Raw genomic sequence first — 20,169 nt, 5'->3', positions numbered from 1 at the left:
CCAAGACTGGCACCCACAGACACGCTGCCTCTTTGCACTGGCGTGGCGTGGCACAGCACGGCACGGCACCCCAAAGGGCCAGTCCCCATCACACAAAGCAAACAGCATCACCATGCCTATGGCAAACTGCACTGGTGCTCAGAAACCTCCACCTGGCTGGCAGCTTTTGGGGTCCCCCATCCTCATCACCCCCGGGGACCTGCAGCGGGCCGAAGTGCCCGGAGAAGGAAGGTAGGAGATGGAGAGCTGCCTCCTCGCTGCGGTTCATTACCATTTTTATTAGCTGTAACAAGTGCCAGGTCACAGCCTGCTCTTGTTAAAGTTGCAAAATAGTTTGCTTCCTAACCCCCTGTAATTACTCCTGTTAGGCTCAGAGAATTTCATCGTTTCACATGGAATTTTCGCAGGCTTGGCCTCCGCCCAAAGATTAATTTGTACAAAAGGCTTTGAGCAATGGAAAAGAAAAGAAAAAGTTCTCTTTTTTTTTTTTCCTTTCCTTCAACAGGGAGGGAGAGGAAGAAATACCCATTTTCTCTCCATCAACAAAACAAAAGAGGAGGCAAGAAGAAAGGCGTAGAACAACCCTCATCTGAGCTGTGCTAGAGCTGAAGTGGCTGGGAACTGAAAACTGCAATTAGGTGGTGAAAGCCCCACGCCTGCACCTCCCCCAGAAATGCGGGGTTGGGGTGGAGGAGCCTTGGCCAGGTAGGTCTGATGGTGGGCAGGCTGAGGCTGCAGTATCCCCATGCTGCCAGCAGTAAGACCATTGGGAACGTGGTGGGGGTGGCAGGGTCAGGATGGCTAGGGGTTGGGGTGGATGGGGTTTGGGGTGCCCGGGGGTTCTGGGCACAGAACCTATGGACGCTGGCAGAGTTCTGGGGCAGTGTGGCAGAGCTCTGATTGTCCATGGGTTTGGAACGGCCAAGGGGTTGGGATAGCCAAGGATTTCGGTGGCAGAGCTCTGGTTGGCCAAGTGGGTTGCAGTGCCCGAGGATTCAGGGTGGCAGAGCTCTCTGGCTGTCCAGGGGTTTGGGATGCTCGGGGATTTGGGCTGGAGGAGCTCTGGCGGTCCAGAGGTTTGAGATGATCAGGAGTTTGGGCTGCCCAGAGATAGGGGATGGTATAGCACTGGTTGTCTGGGGATTTGGGGTGACCAGGGCTTTGAGGTGCCCAGGGATTCAGGGTGGCAGAGCTCTGACTGTCTATGGGTTTGGAATAAACAGAAGTTTAAGATGCCCGAGGTAGGAGAGCTCTGATTGTCCAGGGCTCTGTGATGCCTGGGGGATGGGGATACCCAGGGATTCAGGATAGCAGAGGTCCAATTGTCCGGAGGTTTCAGACACCCATGAATTTGGGTTGTGCGGAGACTGGGGATGCCAAGGGGTTTGGGCTGTCCAGAGATATGGAATGGCAGAGCTCTGCTTGTCTGGGGACTTGGGGTCGCCAGGGCTGAGATTCATGGTGGCAGAGCTCCTATTGTCGCGGGCTTTAGGGTAACGGGAGCTTTGGGATGCCCGGTGATTCGAGGTGGTAGAGCTCTGATTGTTCAGGGCTTTGGGATACGCAGAGATTTGGGATGCCCAGGGATTCAAGGTGGCAGAGCTCTAATGGCCCAGAGGTTTGGGATGCCCAGGGCTTCGGGTTGTCCAGAGATTGGGGGTGCCAAGGGGTTTGGACTGCCCAGAGATATCAAATGGCAAAGCTCTGCTTGTCTGGGGATTTGGGGTGGCCAGGGCTGAGATTTGTGATGGTCAGGGCTGGGATTTGGGGCGTCAGAGCTCCTGTTGTCCAGGGGTTTGGGAGAGCTTTGGGATGCCCAGTCAGTCGAGGTGGTAGAGCTCTGATTGTGCGGGGCTTTGGGATACGCAGAGATTTGGGATGCCCAGGGATTCAAGGTGGCAGAGCTCTAATGGCCCAGAGGTTTGGGATGCCCAGGGCTTTCGGATGCCCAGAGCTTTGGGGCGGCCGAGCTGCAGGGGCCACACAGGAGGAGAAAGATGGAGCTGGGGCACAAACCTCCACCACGAGGAGGCAGGGAGCGATGGGACTCCCAGGCACAAAGCGAGGTCCACCTCCAACCGCCTTGGGGAAAGCCCTTGGCCAAACTCCAGGCTCCCCGGTGACCGGATGGGAAGGGGAGCGCTCCCGGCGCTGTGAGTCAGCAGTGCCGCACACCCACCCGGCCCCGATGGAAGCAGCGGCGGCAGCGGCTGTGTGGGTGTGGGAGGTTACGGAGCTGCCGGGACGTCTGAGCGCAGGGACGGGGATTTCAGAGCTCAGTGCGAGAGCGCGTGGGAAGAGAGCGGAGAAAAGCAGAGTGAAAGCAGGGGGTTGTGCCAAGGGTTTAATGAGAAGGTTCCCATACGGGGAGGGAGGGAGAAAAAAAAAAAAAAGAAAAAAAAAGAAATCAAAATAAAGCTACGCTTCCCCGTGTCGGCACGGCAGCAGTTGGGCGCACGGCGCCTCGTCGGCTCCAAAGCCACCTCCCCCCTGCTCAGCACCGACCCCTGGTTTAGAGCGAGCTCTCCGTTCCCAGGCGGTGCTGGCAGACCCACGGCCATCCTGCCTGGCTTTTAGCCCCAAGAACTCCCGAACTGCTGCGGGTTGGCGGCCGTGCCCGGCTCGGGATGGCTCCCACCGAGCCCCCTCGCAGCGAGGCCGTACCCGCGGCTCCCATCTGACGCCGGGATGCGGTCCCATCCGACTGCCCGCCCCGTGCGCGCACGGGAACAGCCCCCCAGCAGCCCCCCAGCCCATCCGCCTCCACCGGGGAGGCCGCCCCAGGCCCACGGCCGCTCCGGGGCTGGGGATGCAGGAAGGTGCCGGCCCCGCTGTTTGCACACCGCCAGCAGCCGCTCTCCCGTTTGTTTGCTCTTCGCCTGCATCTCTATAGCAAATGTTAACGAGGCAATAAAAGCCGGGCACAAATTGCCCAAGGGCGGGGCTGGGAAGGGGAGGGAGAGGGAGGGGGGTTGGGGGGGGGTGTGGGGGGAAAAGCAGCCCCGCTCCGCGGCTCCGCTCCGCGTTTTCCGCCGCCCTCCGCCGCCGCTCTGCCCGCAGAGCCCCGGCACCGGGAAAAGCGGGCGTGGAGCGGTGCGGAGCGGCGCTGCTCCGGGAGCCCGAGGGCTGGGAGCGGTGCGGGGCGGGCACCTGGCGCGTGTCCCCGCGGGATAGCGGGCGGGGTGCGGCACCCCGTGCGTGTCACCGCGCATTAAGGCGTCCGTGCGCCGTCCGCGCGTGTCCGCTCCCACCCCGCGCGTATCCCCGCCGCTCCCCGGGTGGGTCCCCAGAACCGGAGCCCCCCCCCCCCCCCACCCCACACCCCCCCGCCCTTCTCCCCCACTCCTCCCTCTCTCCCTCCCTCCCTCCCTCCCCGCCGGCTGCAGTTTCCTCTCCCGCCAGCAGCGAGCAGCAAGTGGATGCGCGACCGTGGCACACACCCGCACACGCACCCGCACACACACGCACACGCGCAGCCGGCAGCAGGCAGCGGGCGGGCAGCACCGAACACCGCGAGGCTCCCGGCCCCCCCCCGCCGCCGCATGCCGGCCCCGGCCGCTCCGCCGCCCCCCGCGGCCCCCGCGGCCCCCGCGCCCCGCGCCTCGCCGCCTCCCGCAGCCGCCGCCGTCTGATGAGCCCCGCCGAGCCCCGCCGCCATGTACCTCGACCCGGAGGCTGCGAGCGCAGGTGAGGCCGCCCCGCACCGGCACCGCGCCCCGCGGGTCCCCCCTTTTCTCCCGCACCGAGCGCTGCTCCGCGGAGAAAGTCACCGCTGCCGCTTTCAAATGAGTCACGCTCCTGCGGAGCATCCCCCCCTTTCCTCCCCCTTCCCCCCCCCGCCCCCCATCCCCCCCCGGCCTCGCAGCCCCCTCCCCGGTGGGATCCCGCGGCCCCCTCCTCGCCCCCCGCCCGTGCTGGGCTGCGCGCTTTGGGGAGGGGGCTGCACGCCGCCGTTTTGCTGAGCTCACGCTCCCCGGGCGCCGCTCGGCCCCGTCGTCACGAATGTGGGGCGCTGGCGGGGAGGAGGTGGCGGGCGCGCGGCCACCGCGGTGCCCGAGCGGCGGTGGCACGGCGTGGCTCGGCGACAGCCGCCGGCAGAAGGACACGGGGACGTCACGGGGACGCGTGGCGGAGCACCGTGAGCCGCAGGCCTGCGGGATGCGGCCGCGCCGAGGGGCACCGCCGCGCATTGTCAGCCGTGGCGGGCGGCAGCGCCGACAGCCTTCGAGGGGACGCTGTCGCCCGCTCGGTGCCGCTGCCCGGCTGGGATGCCCTGCGGGATCGGCCGGTGGCCCAAGGTCACCCGGCAACGGGATGGCAGCGGGGAGATGGGACGGGTCCCCAGCAGCCCCTCGCCCACCCCTTCTGCAGCCCAGGCTCTGCACCCGGATTCGTTCCCCCTCCGACGCGCCCCCCGATTTGCTCCCGGAGTCGCGTCCTCCCTGCCCCCTGCGACTGCCGTGCCTCCACAAGGTTGGCACCGGGACGGAGCACACACCCCTTCTGTCCCTCAGTCCCACTCCCGCCTCTCCCTCTACGTGGGGCATCCCTATGAGACTGGCCCTGTAGCATCAGGGTGCCGCAGTGGCTGACACCGGGGCACCATCTGCTCCGCTCGCCGCTCCCCTGCCTGCCCCTCTGCTGCTCCGTGCCTCCGATCCCCCCCTGGGTTTGGCACCCGTGGCCGAGCCGTTGCATATAGGCGGCCTTGGGGACGGCTGGGGTGCCAGGAGGAGGACGGCACAGGGACCAGGTGCCGGCAGCCCTCTCTCCCCAGTGCTACGCCCCCCACGGGCACGGCCAGCACCGTTGTTGCGGTCATGGGGGAGATGCATGGGGTGATGGGGGTAACTTCAGTGCCACCAGCTGCGTGCACAGTGGGTGAGACCTCCTCTTCCCCTCTCCCGCAGCAGCTGCACCCAAATGCTCCATCCCTGTGCCCCACACAGGTGCTGGGAGCTGTGGTCACCACTCCCCACCTGCGTCCTCGTCCTCGCTCCCCACCTGCGTCCTCGTCCCCGCGGGCGCAGATAAATAACCCGGCGTGCCTTGCCAGGAGCCAGGCACCTGCTGTGTCCTGCACATTCCCTGCCTATGCCCACGTCCCCATGCGGCTCTGTCCTGTCCCCGTGGCAGTGGGGTGCACGTGGGGGTGCCTGGGATGGGGATGGGGACACAGACAGTGACAGGGATGAGGATAGAGATAGGGATAGGGATGGGAATGGGAATGGGGATGGGGACAGGGATGGGAAATGGGATGTGGACAGGGATGGGGGTGGGGACGGGGACAGGGATGGGCCGGCTGATGGGGACATAGGGACATGGGGAAGGGGAGCTCTGGTATATCCCCCAGTGCCAAGGAGCAGAGCGGAGCCAGAGGCGGCTTTCCTCCGCCTGATCTCGCGGCTTTTCAGCCTGCTGGGGAAGGGCGGGGAGAGAGAGGGGAATGAAGACAGATGCAGATAATATCGCTGCCACCCCCCAGCCCCTGGGGGCTCAGCTCCAATATCTATTATAGATGAATTCAGCAGGGGAAGGGCTTTCGAAGAGCAGACAGCGGGGCTGGCGCGCGGTGGCTGTGTGCAAAGGCAGAGCGCCAGCCTGAGTGTTGAGCAGGGACAGCGGGGACCTGGGGACAAGGCTGAGGGCGCACTGTGAGGCACGGTGTGCTGGGGGCACGGCAGCTTTGTCCTGAGCCCCGTGGTGCCGTGGTGCCATCGTGCAGTGCCGTGCACCCGGCTGTGAGCTCGGGGTGCCCTGCGAGCGTGCAGGGTCCCCCGTCCCTGGGCATCATCCCTGGGCAGCTCCACTCCTGGCCCTGCTGCAGGAGGGAGTGGGTCACCTTGGGGGGAGTTAATGAGGTTTGAAAGGGAAGCGGCCGATGGCGCTGCTGGAGACGGAGCCGAGGCATTGAGGGAGTGCACAGCATGTGGCACGGTTCTCTCTGCCCAAGCCAGGGTACCCCTATGGTGGGATGCATGAAGATGGAGAGGGAGGCGGGGAGCCGCCCTGCTGCCCCATAGGTGACCGTTCCCGCTGTGCTGGGGTCTGAGCGCATCGCCGAGGGCGCAGCTCAGGGTCCCTCCGTGGAGATGGGGGTGAGGAGAAGGAGGAGGCTGTGCACGTGGGGCCGTGTTCTGGGGAGACAGCTGGGGCTGAGCCAGAGCTATCCGTGCTGGGGGGCGCAGGATGTCACAAGGGTGTCGGGAGCTGGGATGCTGACAAGGGAGGCAGCTCTTGGTGTGATGGCCGAGCGTCTGTGGGTACGCAAAGTTCTGGGGGGCTCAGGTGCTCATCAGAAGGGGGGAACACAAAGCAGAGAAACCACGCACGTCTCCGGAAATCCTGCGCCGAAAATAACCTGACTGCAGGAGAGCACGGGGGGAAGAGAGCATCCATGTGCCGCCCTCTGCGTGCGGATGCGCCCAGCCAACGCGGGCACGAGGACACGGGGGTCCCCACCGCCCCACACCGCGCCGTGCTGCAGGAGGGTTTGTGGCACCAGGAGGGCGCAGTGCTGGTGTTTTGGAAAGGTGCCCACGGGCGCTGCTGCCACCTTTTGCACCTGAAGCGTTGGCATTCCCAGCGGGTGCCGGCGGAGGGGGACTGGGGAGGTGTCGGGGGTCCCTGGGGCGGGCGGCTCGGGGTGGAGGGAGGCAGGGATGGACAGATTGACAGCTCCGGGGGCCGGCCAGATGGCTGGATGGAGAGACAGCTGTGTATGAGGGATGGACGGGTGGCTGGAGAGATGGATGGGTGTGTTGGAGAGGGGGCCGCGCGGATAGACAGACAAATGCACAGATGGAAAGCAGACGCCCGTTCCCATCCCTCTCGCCCTGGGCGCTCCAAGCGCGGTGAGCGGCAGCTCTCGGTGCAGACGGGCGCTGGAAGCGCGGCCAGCAGCTCGCTGGGGCGGCCACCAGCAGCACCGGGCTGGGCGGGTGGCCGCGCCCCCTCTGCGCTCCGTTCCTGGGGGCTTCTTCCTTCTTCCACCCCGGCTCCCCCAGCGTCCTGCACAGGAGCGCAAAGCTGCAAATTCACAGCTTCTCAGCTGCAACCTAAAAATAAGAGCTTTGGGAAATATCTAGCAAATGAGTAGGAGGATGAGCAGGGGAGGAACGAACAGCGTGGCACCAGGCAAGCGGCAGCTGGGAAGCCCCGCCGTGGCACCGCGGCCGCTCCGCTCCTGCCCCGTTGCGCGGCACGGCGCGGGGCGGTGCTCCCGTTGTGCACAGCGATGCTCTGAGCCCGCACCCACCGGGACCGGGCGGCCCCGTTTCCACCCCTGGGCTCGCCATCGCGTCCCTCGGTGGCTGCGGGCACTCTTGGCACCCTCGCCCGCTTCCCCTTCCGCTGCCGGCGCTTGGCACGCGGCGGAGCCTCGGCGCGGAGCCGTGCACGCCGGCTGCGGGGAGCGGCTGCGATCGCGCTTCCCGGGAGCGCAGCAGGCGGGGGTTATTTTGGGAGCTTCGGGAGGGGGGGGGCGGCGGGGGGGGGGGGAGGCTCCGTGCTTTGATGCTCCCCGCAGAACATTCGGGGAATCGGCCGTTTTCGGGCTCCGTGCCCGAAAATGAACCGCTGTGAGCGTGATGCGGCCATAGGGGTGCCCACCTTTCCCAGCCAAGGGCCGCGTCTCTCCCCCCCCCCCACCCCCCCCCGTGCCGCCTCTCTGCGCCCCGGGCAGCACCTGCAGCTGGGGACAAGGCGGGAGCTCTGCGCTCGGCTTCTCTGCTTAATTAAGCGATGCTAATTGACTGGAAAACAACTCATTGTGAGTGCAGCCGCAGCACAGCCCGGCGGTGCCGGGGGCGTGTGACCCTGCGATGTCACCGGGGCAGGAGCCAAAGTCCCCTTGGTGACAGCATCCTCCGCTTTCTCCTTCTCTCTAAGAGGGATAATCCTCAGCGTCGTGCCTGCAGCGCGCTGTCTTTCCCCCCTTCAATTCCCCTTTATGGGATTATACTGGAGATGAACTTGACCCCGCGAGGAGAGGCAGCCGCTGGCACAGGGCACGGTCCCTGCGTCCGTGCGCTCGCATCCTTGGAGCTGCATTCCGCAGCCTGGCTGGCACCTTCCCGCCCGCCCTTCCCTCGGGGATGCAGTGGACACCAGAAGGGCAGAAGCACGGTGGATTCTCAGCACTGAGAGCACGGGGGTGCGGTGCCAGGACGGCGTCCCATGTGTCGCCGTGTCCCCCAGACGGGGCAGCTGCCGGCGGGGCTCAGCCCCATTGCCTCCAGCGCCGTGCTGAGCGCCGCGCTCCTCCGCGGCTCTTTCTAAATGTTAGAAATTAAGGGCTGGTCCCAAATTCCCTCCTAGGCAACAGTTGCTAAGCGGGTTCTATACACGGGGCCTCGTGACCAAGAGCCGGATCCCCCCCCCCCCCTCCCTCCCGGCCCGGTTCTGTAGCACGTGTGTGTCCCAGGTCCCCACCCCACAGTGCCACCCAGCCCTGCTGGCGCCGTCACCTGGGCGCCCGGCTCCAGGGGCGCTCATCCAACCCTTTTACTGCTACCGTGCCCCCCGCCTCGCCCCCCGAGGATGGGGGCTGCCGGCGCTTTGTCGCTTGTTGTCCCCCTGCAGGCATCGGGCGTGGGAGCAGGGCGTGGGGTCCGGCCGCCGTGACTCATGCGAGCGCCGGAGCCGCCGGCGAATTTCATTACAATAACAAGGGCTGCGGGTGAATTAATTATTAACCATTATTGTTTAATATTTATACTGCAGCACGGCTCAGGGTGGGCTCGCTCCGACCTCTCTGTCCCCGTCGGCGGTGGGGATGTCTGGGCACGGATGGCACCGTGGTGGGGTCGTGCCCGGGGATGCGGTCCCACCGGACCCCCGCAGTGCAATGGGGCAGGGTGGCGGCCCTGCCACGTGTCCCCGGTCATCCTCTCCCCATTTGTGCCCACGCTGCAGGTGCTGTGGGGTGGCCGCGGGCCCCCAGGAGGGCTGTCCGTCCGCCCTCAGGTCCCCCAGGCTCAGCTCTGCTCTGCTCCTCCCCAGGGGGCCCCTCCCGCGATGTCGTCCTCGTCTCAGCCATCATCACCGTCAGCCTTAGCGTCACCATCGTCCTGTGCGGCATCTGCCAGTGGTGCCAGCGCAGACTGGTAAGTGTCTGTGGGGCAGGGTGCAGGCGGTGAGCACGCCCGGGGGCAGCAGGGTGGCCACGCTCCACAGCAGGACAGCTAGCCCGTCCCCGTGCCCGTGTCCCACTGTAGCCTCCTGGCTCTCTGACTGCGCTCCTGCCTGCTCAGCATCCGTTGGAAATCACAGCACAGCACTGCCCTGATTCCGAGCCCCAGTTCCTCTGCATGTGCCACCACGTCCCTCACGCTGGGAATGGCAAATCAATTAACCCAGGGTCGATTAAGCCTAAAATTACCTCCTCCGTCCTGGGGGCAGCACCTGGCTCTGACCCCTCTGCTGTCCCCGCAGGGAAAACGGTACAAGACATCCCTGGAGACTGTGGGCACGCCAGATTCCAGCCGAGGCCGCAGCGAGAAGAAAACCATCAAGTAGGTGCCAAGGCAGGGGGAAAGGGGCCGGGATGGCACTGCCGCAGTGCCCTGCCTGCCGTCATCTGTGGACGTGCGGGGACACCAGGATCGGGGCATCCATGGGAGGACACTCCATGGGGACAGAGGTGGCTGTCCCAGTGAGTTTTAGGCTGGGGATGCCGAGCGGTGCGTGGTCTGCAATCACGCCAGAGCATCCCCGGCCTTGCGGTGCCCCGTGGAGAGCTGCCGTCCCTTTGCTTGAGGTGGAGGCGTCACCATGGCCCCCAGTAGCAGAGCGGGGTGCCGCTGCGGCACCGGAGCTGGGGCGCACGCGGGGGACACTCACACATCCTGTGGCACCATGGGGATGGAGCACGCTTCGCCCCCGCTTCATCATAGCGGGGCACAGGATGGGGTCCCTACGTGTCCACACACGATGTGCCAAAAGGGAGCGCACGGCGGGGACGGTCCTGGCAGCGGGACCCCCTCTACTCACCGTTGTGTCCCTCTCCGGATCCGGCTGCCAGGACGCTGGGAAGCAGCCCTGCACCTCATTTCTCTAACCCTCTGCACCCTTCTCTCCCCTCAGCCTGCTCCCATCTCTCCGCAGCCATCCGTCCGTCCATCCGTCTTGTCTGTTTCTCTCCACAGGGCCCAGCCGGGGCGGGGGGCTGCGCTCCCCCTGGCAGGAATTCAGCTTTCTCTCTTGTATTTCCCTCTTCTTTCTCCCTCCCCACGGTCTGCTGTAGCGATCTAGACAGAGACTTTTGGAATAACAATGACAACACAGTGCAGCAGAAATGGAGCTCGTACCCTCCCAAGGAGTTTATTCTAAACATTTCACCTTACGCCCCGTACGGTGACCCGCGCCTTTCCCTCAAGTGAGTCTCTCCTTACCGGGCTATGACTACATGGGCAGCACCCACGCGCCTTCCTCCTCCTCCTCCTCCTCCTCCTCCAACCCCCCCCCCCCCCCGGTCCCATGGGCAGCCCCATGGAGACGAGCAACCCCGGGGCCCCCCGGCAGCGCGGGGTGGTGTTGCACGTTTGGGGCAGGGCTCCTTTCCCCGTTGTTTTTTCTGGTTTGTTTTCTTCCCTTATGGATTGATGCCATTCTGCCCCGCACGCCTTCCAGCCCCCCCCTTCCTCCCCCCGCCCCGTTTATTTTGACTTCTTTTTTTTTTTTTTTTTTTTTTTTTGGCTGTGCTGATGTCTCTCTCTCTCTCTCTCTGTCTGTCCGTCCCTTGTCTGTCTGTCCACCTCCGGCTCTGTGCCCTCCTCCTTGTCCCTCCTCACACCACGGCTCCCTGACACGTCCGTCTGTCTATCCGGCCCCTTTCCATGTCTGTCCTGGGGGGGTCCGTCTGCCGGCCCGGCCCAGTGGCTCTCTGTTATCAGGGGCTAAGCTGACGGCGTCGGCCACCGCAGGCTTGGCCGGGGACCGCGACGGCCGCCCCGGGGACAAGCAGCAGTGCGCCGAGGACGGCATGAGGAGCAGCATCTCTGCGCACAGCGAGCCCGGCGCAGGGAAGGCAGCGAGGGGCCGCTGGCACACGGTGCAGAGCCACTTGGCCGCAGGGAAGCTCAGCCTGTCCAAGTGAGTGAGCACGCACGGCCCTCCCGGATGGACGCCCCGCTCCTCCTCCCCCTCCCAGAGGGGGCCGGGAGCCGCTCGCCCACATCCCCGCGGCGCTGGGACACCACGGGGCCGCGCTGCTCCGCCGTCCGTGTGCCACCCGCGGTGCGACCCGTGCCAGGGTGCATCGGGGCACGAGCTGAGCTATAGGGGAAAAAGTGGTGGCAGCAGGTGGCTGGATGCGGGCTCGAGGTCTCCGTATTCCCCACCTCCTCCAACCGGGGCTGCAGCAGCCCCTGCGACACCAGGCGCCGAGTTCAGGTCCCCAAAACGCGCCGGCAAAGGACGTGGGGACGCTGGGGCTGGGCCCAGGGCAGCGCGGCCGTGCCGGATGCTGCCGAGCTCTGCCGGGGGGGATGGACAGAGTTAAGGGGATGGCATCGCCGCCCTCAAAGCCTTTGGGATTTTTCGGCATCTTTGCGCACAGCCTACTTGTGTCGGGGTGTTGCTGTGGGTTCCTCTTGGGCAAGGCATCCTGGGCAGGAGCGACGCGGGTAGCACTTGGCGTCACCACGCTCCGTGCCCTCCCGGTGGCCACCATCCCATGGCCGCTCAGTGCCGTCCTTACCGTCACCATCTTACAGCCACTCAGTGCCCTCTGGTGGCACCATCCCTCGGCCACTCGGTGCCCTCCCGGCGCCACCGCTTCGAGCCCCTCAGCGTCCCCCAGGACCCGGTGGGGACAGCTTTGGGGGCTGCAGTGCCCTGTCCCCGTGCGCCTCCCACGTGGCGCGGTGCCGGCAGATCCCGAGCCTCCAGCTGGCTTGGGGCCGAGCAGAGCCAGATTTAGTTTCCCGTGATGGAGAGGTTGTAAATGGAACTAATTTCAGATTTGATAGGAAACTGAAAGGAGGTCGGCGGCAGGCGCGGAGGAGGCGCAGCGCCCCACATGCCTTTGGGCCCCGGGGGGCCTCAGGGCCAGATCTGTCCCAGCTCTCCACTCCCCTCCCTCTTCTCTCTCCTTTTCCCACCTCTCGCTCTTTCTTCATCTCTCTCTTTTTTTTATTATTATTGCTATATATATATATATGTATGTATGTATATATATATATAAAATTTACTCTCCCCGCAGCTCTGCCTCCCCGCTGCTGCGATGCACAACGGCACAGCTTTGCCCTGCCGGCCCCTGGGCAACGTAGGAGCTGCGGTGCTGGGGAGGGAGGCTGCCTGTGAAGGAGGCTCCCCCCGCACCAAGGACCCCCTCAAGGCTTTAGCCAGGCTGGCTGGGCTGCATGCCCTTATTCAGCGCCGCGGCACCGTGCCACGCGCCCGCTGCTCTGCATGTGGGCAGCACCCGGCGCCGCACTTTGTTCCCCATCCATGAGATTCATGGGCATCTCAAGGGTGCCCAGCAGCAATGCGCATCCCCGTCCGTGCCAACCCAACGGGATCCATCTGCTCTCCCTGCTGCTGCGTGCCTGTTGTGCTCTGCTCGTGCCCGGCTTCACCCTCGAGGACGTGTGGTGCACCGTGCCATCCCGGCACGCTGCGGTGCTCCGGGGACGGTGGTGCCACGCGTCCTGTGCTGGGAGGGATGGGGTAACGGGGACGGGGCGGGCTGGCTGCGGCACGTGAGCGGGCGCCGTGTGGCACCAAGGGACCCGCCTTCCCACAGCAGCAGCCTCATTACGCAGCTGGCAGACGAGGTCGGGCGGGCGCTGCGATCACACCGGGCAGGCGGCGGCGGTGAGATGGCACCGCGGGAGCGCAGAGAGGCCGTGCCACGGCCGGGAGGCAGAGAAACCGCTGGCTGTAGCCTCTGGCCCCTGCCGGAGCGCTCCCTGCACTGGGGCATCTTCTCGCTAACTCTCTTCTTTTCCTTCCTCCAATTTTGCCCCTTCACCTTCTTCTCCTTTCTCTCCTCTCCTCTGCCCTTCCTCTCCCTAAGTTTCGAGGACTCCACCCTGTCCACAGCCACTACCCTTGAGTATATCCCCACCTCAGCAGGCGACCCCAAATGCCAGAGGCCCCGCACGCTCATGCGCCAGCAAAGCCTGCAGCAGCCCCTCAGCCAGCACCAGCGCAGCAACCACAGCCAGCCGACCACCAGCCAGAGCCTGGGCCACCTCCAGGCCCACAGCAGCTCCTCCGGCGGCGCCGGCAACCCCCGGGGCTCCCGCGGTGGCCAAGCGCGCCAGGGCATCGCTGCCGGCTCCAAGCAGCGCACGAGCCGCTCCAACCCCGGCAGCTGGGACCACGTGGTGGGGCAAATCCGCAACCGTGGCTTGGACATGAAGTCCTTCCTGTAAGTTCGCTCGCGGGCTTCTCCTCTCCCCGGCGGTTCCTCCAGTTCCTTGGGTAAAGCCTGCGGCGCGGGCTCAGGGAGGGCTCCCAACCGCCCACCCTGGCTCGGTGCCCGTGGGTCCCGTCGGCTGCGTGGGATGCGGGGATGCTGCGCTGACGGTGCCCCTGCGCGGGGTGCCCAGCTGCATGGCCCCAGTTTCGGTGCCCGCTCAGGCTGCGGGCTGCTCCATGCCGTCCCTGTACCTCACCGTGTGCTCTCCCCGTATCTTGCTGCGCGCTGTCCCCGTATTCTGCCACGGGATGCCGTCACTGCTCGGTATATCCCATCCTCTGCATCCTCCCTGGAGTCACCTCCCCCGATGCCCCGGGGTCCCCTCAGCTGCAGGCATCCCGCCGTCCATCCCCAGCTCACTGCCAGTGGGGACCCCCTCCGTGCTCCGCTATGTCCCGCAGGCTCTGCCCTCTCCCTCCAGCTCCGTTGGCCAGCCTCCTGATTTACAGCTGAGGCTCATCAGCCGTCCCCGGGGCCGTGTTGCTCTCTGTTTCCATGGGTTCCAGCCCCAGTTTGCGTGGGACCCCCACCCAGAGCTGGGACGCACCAAGCGAGCTACGACCATTCTGCCGAGCCATTAATGCCGCTTTTGCTTTTTGCTCTCTTTACTCGGCACCGCGGTGCCGTCGTGGCCCCAGGATGCTGTCACCCCACGGCCCTCACCCACCCCAGATGCCATTTCCTCCGCAGGGGCCGCGCTCCTGGTCCATCCCCACCTGTGGTCCCCATCCTGATGCTGTGTTCTCCTCTCTCTTTCTCTCCCCCCGCCTCGCTCCCTCCCCGCCGGGCAGGGAAGGCCGGATGGTGGTGTTATCCCTGGTTTTGGGACTCTCAGAGCAAGATGACTTTGCCAATATCCCCGACCTGCAACCCGCTGGGACGCAGCCGAACCAGCCGAACGCTCAGGGGGACAAGAGGTAGGAGGAAGGAAGAGGGCAGTCCTGCAGGAGGACGAGACGCAGGGTGGAGGAGGAGGAGGAGGAGGCGGCCGGCCGGCCTCGCGGAGCGCCCAGGTTGGAGCGGCCAGGCAGCGGGCACGGCGGCGGCTGCAGCTCTCCCCGCCGGAGCGGCGATGCCGAGCACACCCTGACCCCTTCCTCCCCATCCTTCCCTCCTTCCCTCCGTCCATCCCCATCCCCATCACGGCTGGCCGCATGCTGGGAGGGGCTCAGGGCACCGTGCCAGGAGAGGACGCGCTGCCGGGCCGAGGGGATCCCCAAAATGCCGCGCCGCACCGCGGTGTGTACGCAGGGACGGCTCTGTGGAGGCTGTGCCTTCACTCCGGGGCTCCTTTTGGGGCCACCTCAAGCTCCCAAGCGGCACCGGGAGTCCTCACGTCGGTGGCAGCGCCACCTTAGAGGAGGGCGGCTGTGCCTCCCGGCACGATCGCCACGTGAAGGCAGCGGCCCCATTCTCTCCCACCAGCTATTTTTACCCCGCTCGCCTTGGTTTCGCTCCATGTTTTAGCAAGTTCCCCAGTGCCGCCGTCGCATGACCAACACTTCCATCTCCTTCCTCCATCCCGTGGCCCCGCAGCAGGGACAGCTCTGCGCCTCCGTGACGTCTCCGTCCATCTGTCCCCATCTCTCGGCTTCTTCCTTTCCTTGCAGCCCATCCTGGAGGAGCAGCACAGCACATCTCCCGCGCCAGCGGCCGACCTCTCCGTTGCGTCCCGCTCCTCTCTCCCTTCCCTCCCACCAGGCCCGCTGCAGAAGACGCTCCTCCTCCCCCTCTCTCGCTCTTCCTCCCTTTCTCTTGCTGGCTCGGCGCGCACCACCAGGCAGCTCCAGGCACCAGCCCTCCACCTTCGCTCTGTTCTTAACCTGACTTTGCCTCCCCAGCTCTCTCTGTCCTCCCCGTCTGCCCGTGCGAGGGGGCTGCCCCTGCGCCGCCTCCATCCCCCCCTCCCCACCCCAGGTCTCCGACATCTCCATCAGTGCTGCGTGTGCTTGCCGTGCCGATGGGTGTCTGCATGCCCGTGCCTTCTTCGCCCCAGGGTTGGCACCGCCGTGCTCCGTCTGTCAGTGTGTCCCCGTACCGTGTGCTATCCCCACGGCTGGGGCGCGCATGCCCTCCTTCCTTGGATCTTTCCCTGCCACTCTGTGCCCATGTCCCCATCATGCATCGTGGCAGCGTGGTCCCGGCGTGTGCCCATTGCCGCTCTGTCCATTCCCAACTCCACGCCCAGCTCCTGGGATCCAGGCAGGGACAGATGGGGCTGAAGGACCCCGGGTCAATGGTGACAGCAAAGGGGACATTTATCAGCCAGGCACCGTGGCGCAAAGCGACTGGGCTCGGCCGCGCTAAGGGGACCAGTGGCTGTGCCATACCACGCTGGTGGCACGCCACGTGTGAGAGACACACGTGCTGGCACCAGGCAGCGGGCATCCGGGGCAGCGGGCTGCTGCAGGCTGCCGGCGTCTTGCAGCCTGGATCTGGCACACCCCGTGCTGCGGGCACCTCCTGCTCCCCTCCGGCCCCGCTCTAGGGCACTCCTTCTCTCTCTGCAGGTTGCCAGCCGGTGGCAAGGCGGTGAACACAGCACCTGTGCCCGGGCAGACACAGCAGGATGAGTCCGATCGCAAGACGGAGCCGCACTCCTCTGTCTCCGACCTGGTGAACTCCCTGACCAGTGAGATGCTTATGGTGGGTCCTGGGGTGGGAAGGAGCTCTGCCGTGGGGTTGGCTGCCCCTCCTCTGGTCGCAGCTTGCTGGCTGCGCCCCCCCTCGCGGGGACACGACGGCTGTGCTGTCAGGAGGGATTTGGCTAATTGGTGCTCCCGTTCCGCCGGAGCGGAGCCAGGGGTCAGCCGAGGAGATGCCCACGGGTGGGAGATGATGGGAGATGGGAGATGGGAGATGGGCTGATGCCTGCTGACAGCCACTGAGCCGGAGGAGCCAGCACTTGGAGCTCTGTGCGGCGCGGCCGGAGCAGCTGGGATGGGAACAGCGGCTGCGCTCACCGCTCCTTGTCCCTTCCTCACAGCTTTCGCCAGGCTCCGAGGATGACGAAGGCCATGACGGCTCCAGCCGGGAGAACCTGGGCCGCATCCAGTTCAGCGTGGGCTACAACTTCCAGGAGTCCACCCTGACCGTCAAGATCATGAAGGCACAGGAGCTGCCAGCCAAGGACTTCAGCGGCACCAGTGACCCCTTTGTCAAGATCTACCTGCTACCTGACAAGAAGCACAAGCTGGAGACCAAGGTGAAGCGGAAGAACCTCAACCCGCACTGGAACGAGACTTTCCTCTTTGAAGGTATGGGCTGGGAGGGAATGGGATGGAGAGGGGCCACCAACCCCCGTTGGCTGTCACCTCATGGCCTCCGTCTCCGGCGCAGGGTTCCCCTACGAGAAGGTGGTGCAGCGGGTGCTGTACCTTCAGGTCCTGGACTACGACCGCTTCAGCCGTAATGACCCCATTGGGGAGGTGTCCATCCCCCTCAACAAGGTGGACCTCACCCAGATGCAGACCTTCTGGAAGGACCTGAAGCCCTGCAGCGACGGCAGCGTAAGGCCCACGGGGAGGGATCCCTGGGGGGCTGTGCCTGTCCTTCTGGCGTCCCAGTAGGGTTAAGTCCTCGTTTGGGGCCAAAATGAGATATTTCAGGCGGACCTAAAATGAAAGCTTTCTTCTCCTTCTGCAGGAAAATGCCCCACTTGGGGCTGGCCCCAAAAAGGGACACACTGGGGTTGGCCCTGAAATGTCCCACTGAGGTTGGCCCATCCGGGGCTGACCCCAGCAATGTCCCGCTAGGAATGACCCCAAAAAGGTCCCGCTGGGGTTGTGGCTGAAGCACCCTACTGGGGATGGCCCCAAGAGGGTCCCAGTGGGGATGACCGCAGAAATGTCCCACTGGGGATGGCCCCGAACATCCCCCTGGCAATGGCCCCGACAAATGACCCACTGGTGGTGACTCCAGAACATTCCCCTGGTGGTGGCCGCTTTTCCTTCTGCCCAGCGCCAAAGCCCAGTCCTGGAGCAGCTCTCGGTGCCCCCATTCCACCACCCTGGCCAGCTGGTGGGACCCTGAGGGCTTCGGGTGCCCAGCAGGGCTGGGGAGAGAGCCCCTCTTAGGGCTGGGGAGGCCCTGACAGCCTCTGTGTGCCCCACAGGGCAGCCGAGGGGAGCTGCTGCTGTCCCTGTGCTACAACCCCTCCGCCAACTCCATCGTGGTGAACATCATCAAGGCACGGAATCTCAAAGCCATGGACATCGGGGGCACATCAGGTATGAGCACATTGGGCATCACCCCCAGCGCTCACCTTGGAGGGAAGGGGACCGGGTTGGTGCTGCCTGCCTGGCTGGAGCTGAGCACCACGCTGTGCCCCCAGACCCCTACGTGAAGGTGTGGTTGATGTACAAGGACAAGCGGGTGGAGAAGAAGAAGACGGTGGTGATGAAGAGGTGCTTGAACCCTGTCTTCAACGAGTCCTTCTCCTTTGACATCCCCACGGAGCGACTGCGCGAGACCACCATTGTCATCACCGTCATGGACAAGGACAGGCTGAGCCGCAACGATGTCATCGGCAAGGTGAGTCGCGGCCGTGTGCCCTCCACGCCACGTGGGGGCAAAATGAAGACAGCCGAGGTTTAATTTGTTAGAAGCTAAAGATGACAAATGAGCGCGACCGCTGTTGCCCCAGAGGCGCACCGCGTTGAGTCGACGGGGGGCTCACGGGGGAAGCGAAGGGCCACTGTCGTCCCCAAGGGGTTGGACGGATGGGTGGGTGGATGGATGGACCACCGCGGTGCGTTGACGACTTCTGTCCCCTGCAGATCTACCTGTCCTGGAAGAGCGGCCCTGGCGAGGTGAAGCACTGGAAGGACATGATCGCGCGGCCCCGGCAGGCGGTGGCACAGTGGCACCAGCTGAAAGCCTGAGCCTCCGGCGCTGGGGACGGCGCTGGGGACATCCCCGTCTCGTGTCCCCACTGCAAGGCAGGACTTGTGCGAGTGCTTCCAGCCACAGTCCCCAGAGCCCCCACCCCAGCGTCACCCCACGTTGTGGGAGGCTGCTGGCGTAAGGGGGAGGGTCCAAGCCAAGCTCCCCTCCCTTCCCACTCGACACAACCTCTCCTAGCCGCCGGCGTCACCCTACTGGGATGATGTCCCCATGCCCTGCCCCGTCCCCACCCCGGGGACACCCGAGGGATTGGAAGCCATGCCACGGTTCGTTTGCCAAAGCGGGAGCATTCATCACTGCCTCCGGTGGGGTTCGCTGCTTTACCTCCCTCCTGGCTCATCCCCTGCCCCCTCGCACCGTGCCACCACGTCGTCCCCCCCGGTAGGAGCACCTGGCGGGGTGTCCCCTCCTGGGGTGACACGCACCACCTTCCTCGTGGGCTCTGCGTGAGGATGGAGCAGTGCCACCGTCCCCATTGGTGGCTCTGGGGGCTGGTCCTAAGATCCCCAGCACCTCCCCGCTGTCACCACGATGGACATCCCCAGTGCCAGGTACCGATGGCGTGGGTGCCACGGGGGCGCAGGTGACACCGCTTGGCATCCCCCCAAGGGCTCCCTGCTCTGCTGGGTGTCGGGGATAGGACGGCCTGCAGGTGCCCCCCTTGGGTGCATCACGAAGCCCTTCGGCAGGACACGGGCCACCCCTGCCCGCCTGGGGATGCCACGGGGACTCTGCACCCCAGTCTTCCTGCTGCCACCTGGCACGTGTCCCCACGGATGGGACATCCCCGGGGTGGGGACGTCCTCATGGTTGGGACGTTCCCGTCGGGCACCAATGGCTGTGTCCCAGCTGCTGGGCTTCATTCATCGCGTGGGGGACCCCAAACCCAGGGAGCAGCCATCACGGGGGCGCTGCCCTTCCGGGTGGCCACAGTCGGTAACCGTCCCCGTCCCACCGCCAGCGAGCCCACCGGAGAGCCCCCACGAGACCATTACGGACAATCTGGAGTGAAGTCATAATTCTGCTACGACAGTAATAATAATTAATAATAATTAATAATTAATAATAATAACGATACTAACACTAACGATGATGCTTTTAGGGACATTTGTATTTTTACCACATCCTCTCTTTTTTTAACATAACGGAGGAGAGCCACGCGCCGGGGGAAGGGGCCGCACAGAGCTGAGGGGTGAGGGGTCCCCAAAGCAGGGAGTGGGGCAGGGTGCCCACGTCCCCATCCCCCCCACCCCCACCCCCATCACCTCGGGGCTGTGTGTTCATTTTTAACTCTAGAGCTCTTAGCCGTGATCTTGTTCAGGTCTCTCTCTCTTCTTCATGTGACGGTAACATCCAACTGGTGTGTAAAATACAGAGAAAAAAAAACAAAAAAAAAACAAAAAAAAACAAAAAAACAACAAAAAAATAGAGAAGAAGAACCGGGGGGGGGGGGAATCGGGGGGGAGGGGGGCAGCCTGGTGGAGGCCTCTTTGCAGAATCCTATTTTTAGGGAGCGGGGACCCTCGTTTTCTGGAGGCAGCTCCCACTCTCGGTAATAAAGGACTGTGTGAATCTGCCCGCGTAGCTTATCCTAATGGGGTGGGGGGCACGGGGAGCTCGCAGCGTCACCTGCGCGTGTTGTGCGCGCCCTCAAACGCACAGCAAACCCCACAGCACGGAGCGTCAGCCACAGAATTGGTCATCACCCCACAGCGATGAACATTCCCCGTTGGGGTGGGATGGGGATGGGCTTGGAGAGGGTTGGGGGATGGTCTCGGGGATGGGTTGGGGGAGGGGGATGGGGTTTTGGGAACGGGGGTTGGGGATGGGTTTGG

At 64.8% G+C, this 20,169-nt stretch overlaps 1 protein-coding gene across 9 annotated transcripts; it reads left to right on the top strand.

Moving 5' to 3' along the window:
- The first annotated feature begins 3,384 nt into the window (after positions 1–3,384).
- SYT7 (synaptotagmin VII) lies at positions 3,385–19,910 on the top strand. 9 transcript variants are annotated; one of them, XM_015286105.4, is made up of 13 exons: positions 3,385–3,687; positions 9,004–9,107; positions 9,436–9,515; positions 10,247–10,378; positions 10,879–11,094; positions 13,022–13,378; positions 14,221–14,346; positions 15,940–16,075; positions 16,416–16,686; positions 16,769–16,938; positions 17,544–17,658; positions 17,763–17,962; positions 18,208–19,910. In XM_015286105.4, the coding sequence occupies exons 1-13, from the start codon at positions 3,657–3,659 to the stop codon at positions 18,310–18,312; spliced, it is 2,043 nt and encodes a 680-aa protein (XP_015141591.3). In that variant the 5' UTR covers positions 3,385–3,656; the 3' UTR covers positions 18,313–19,910. The 9 variants fall into 9 exon arrangements, with proteins under 9 accessions (XP_015141591.3, XP_025006956.2, XP_015141593.3 ...); XM_025151186.3 differs by lacking the exon at positions 3,385–3,687 and adding an exon at positions 8,767–8,916; XM_025151188.3 differs by lacking the exon at positions 10,879–11,094.
- The last annotated feature ends 259 nt before the right edge of the window (positions 19,911–20,169 follow it).

The sequence above is a fragment of the Gallus gallus genome, chromosome 5 (genome assembly GCF_016699485.2).
Source record: "Gallus gallus isolate bGalGal1 chromosome 5, bGalGal1.mat.broiler.GRCg7b, whole genome shotgun sequence".
In the NCBI taxonomy this organism is placed as follows: domain Eukaryota; kingdom Metazoa; phylum Chordata; class Aves; order Galliformes; family Phasianidae; genus Gallus; species Gallus gallus.
The sequence above is the reverse complement of the archived record's forward strand: the minus strand, read 5'-3'. Positions and strand labels throughout refer to the sequence as shown.

Bases quoted from the DNA above. Each gene is read 5' to 3' on its own strand.
- SYT7 (XM_025151192.2), top strand. From the start codon at position 10,409: ATGGGCAGCACCCACGCGCCTTCCTCCTCCTCCTCCTCCTCCTCCTCC. The intron at 11,095-13,021 runs GTGAGTGAGCAC...CCTCTCCCTAAG, and splicing joins GGGAAGCTCAGCCTGTCCAA to TTTCGAGGACTCCACCCTGT. The intron at 13,379-14,220 runs GTAAGTTCGCTC...CCCGCCGGGCAG, and splicing joins TTGGACATGAAGTCCTTCCT to GGAAGGCCGGATGGTGGTGT.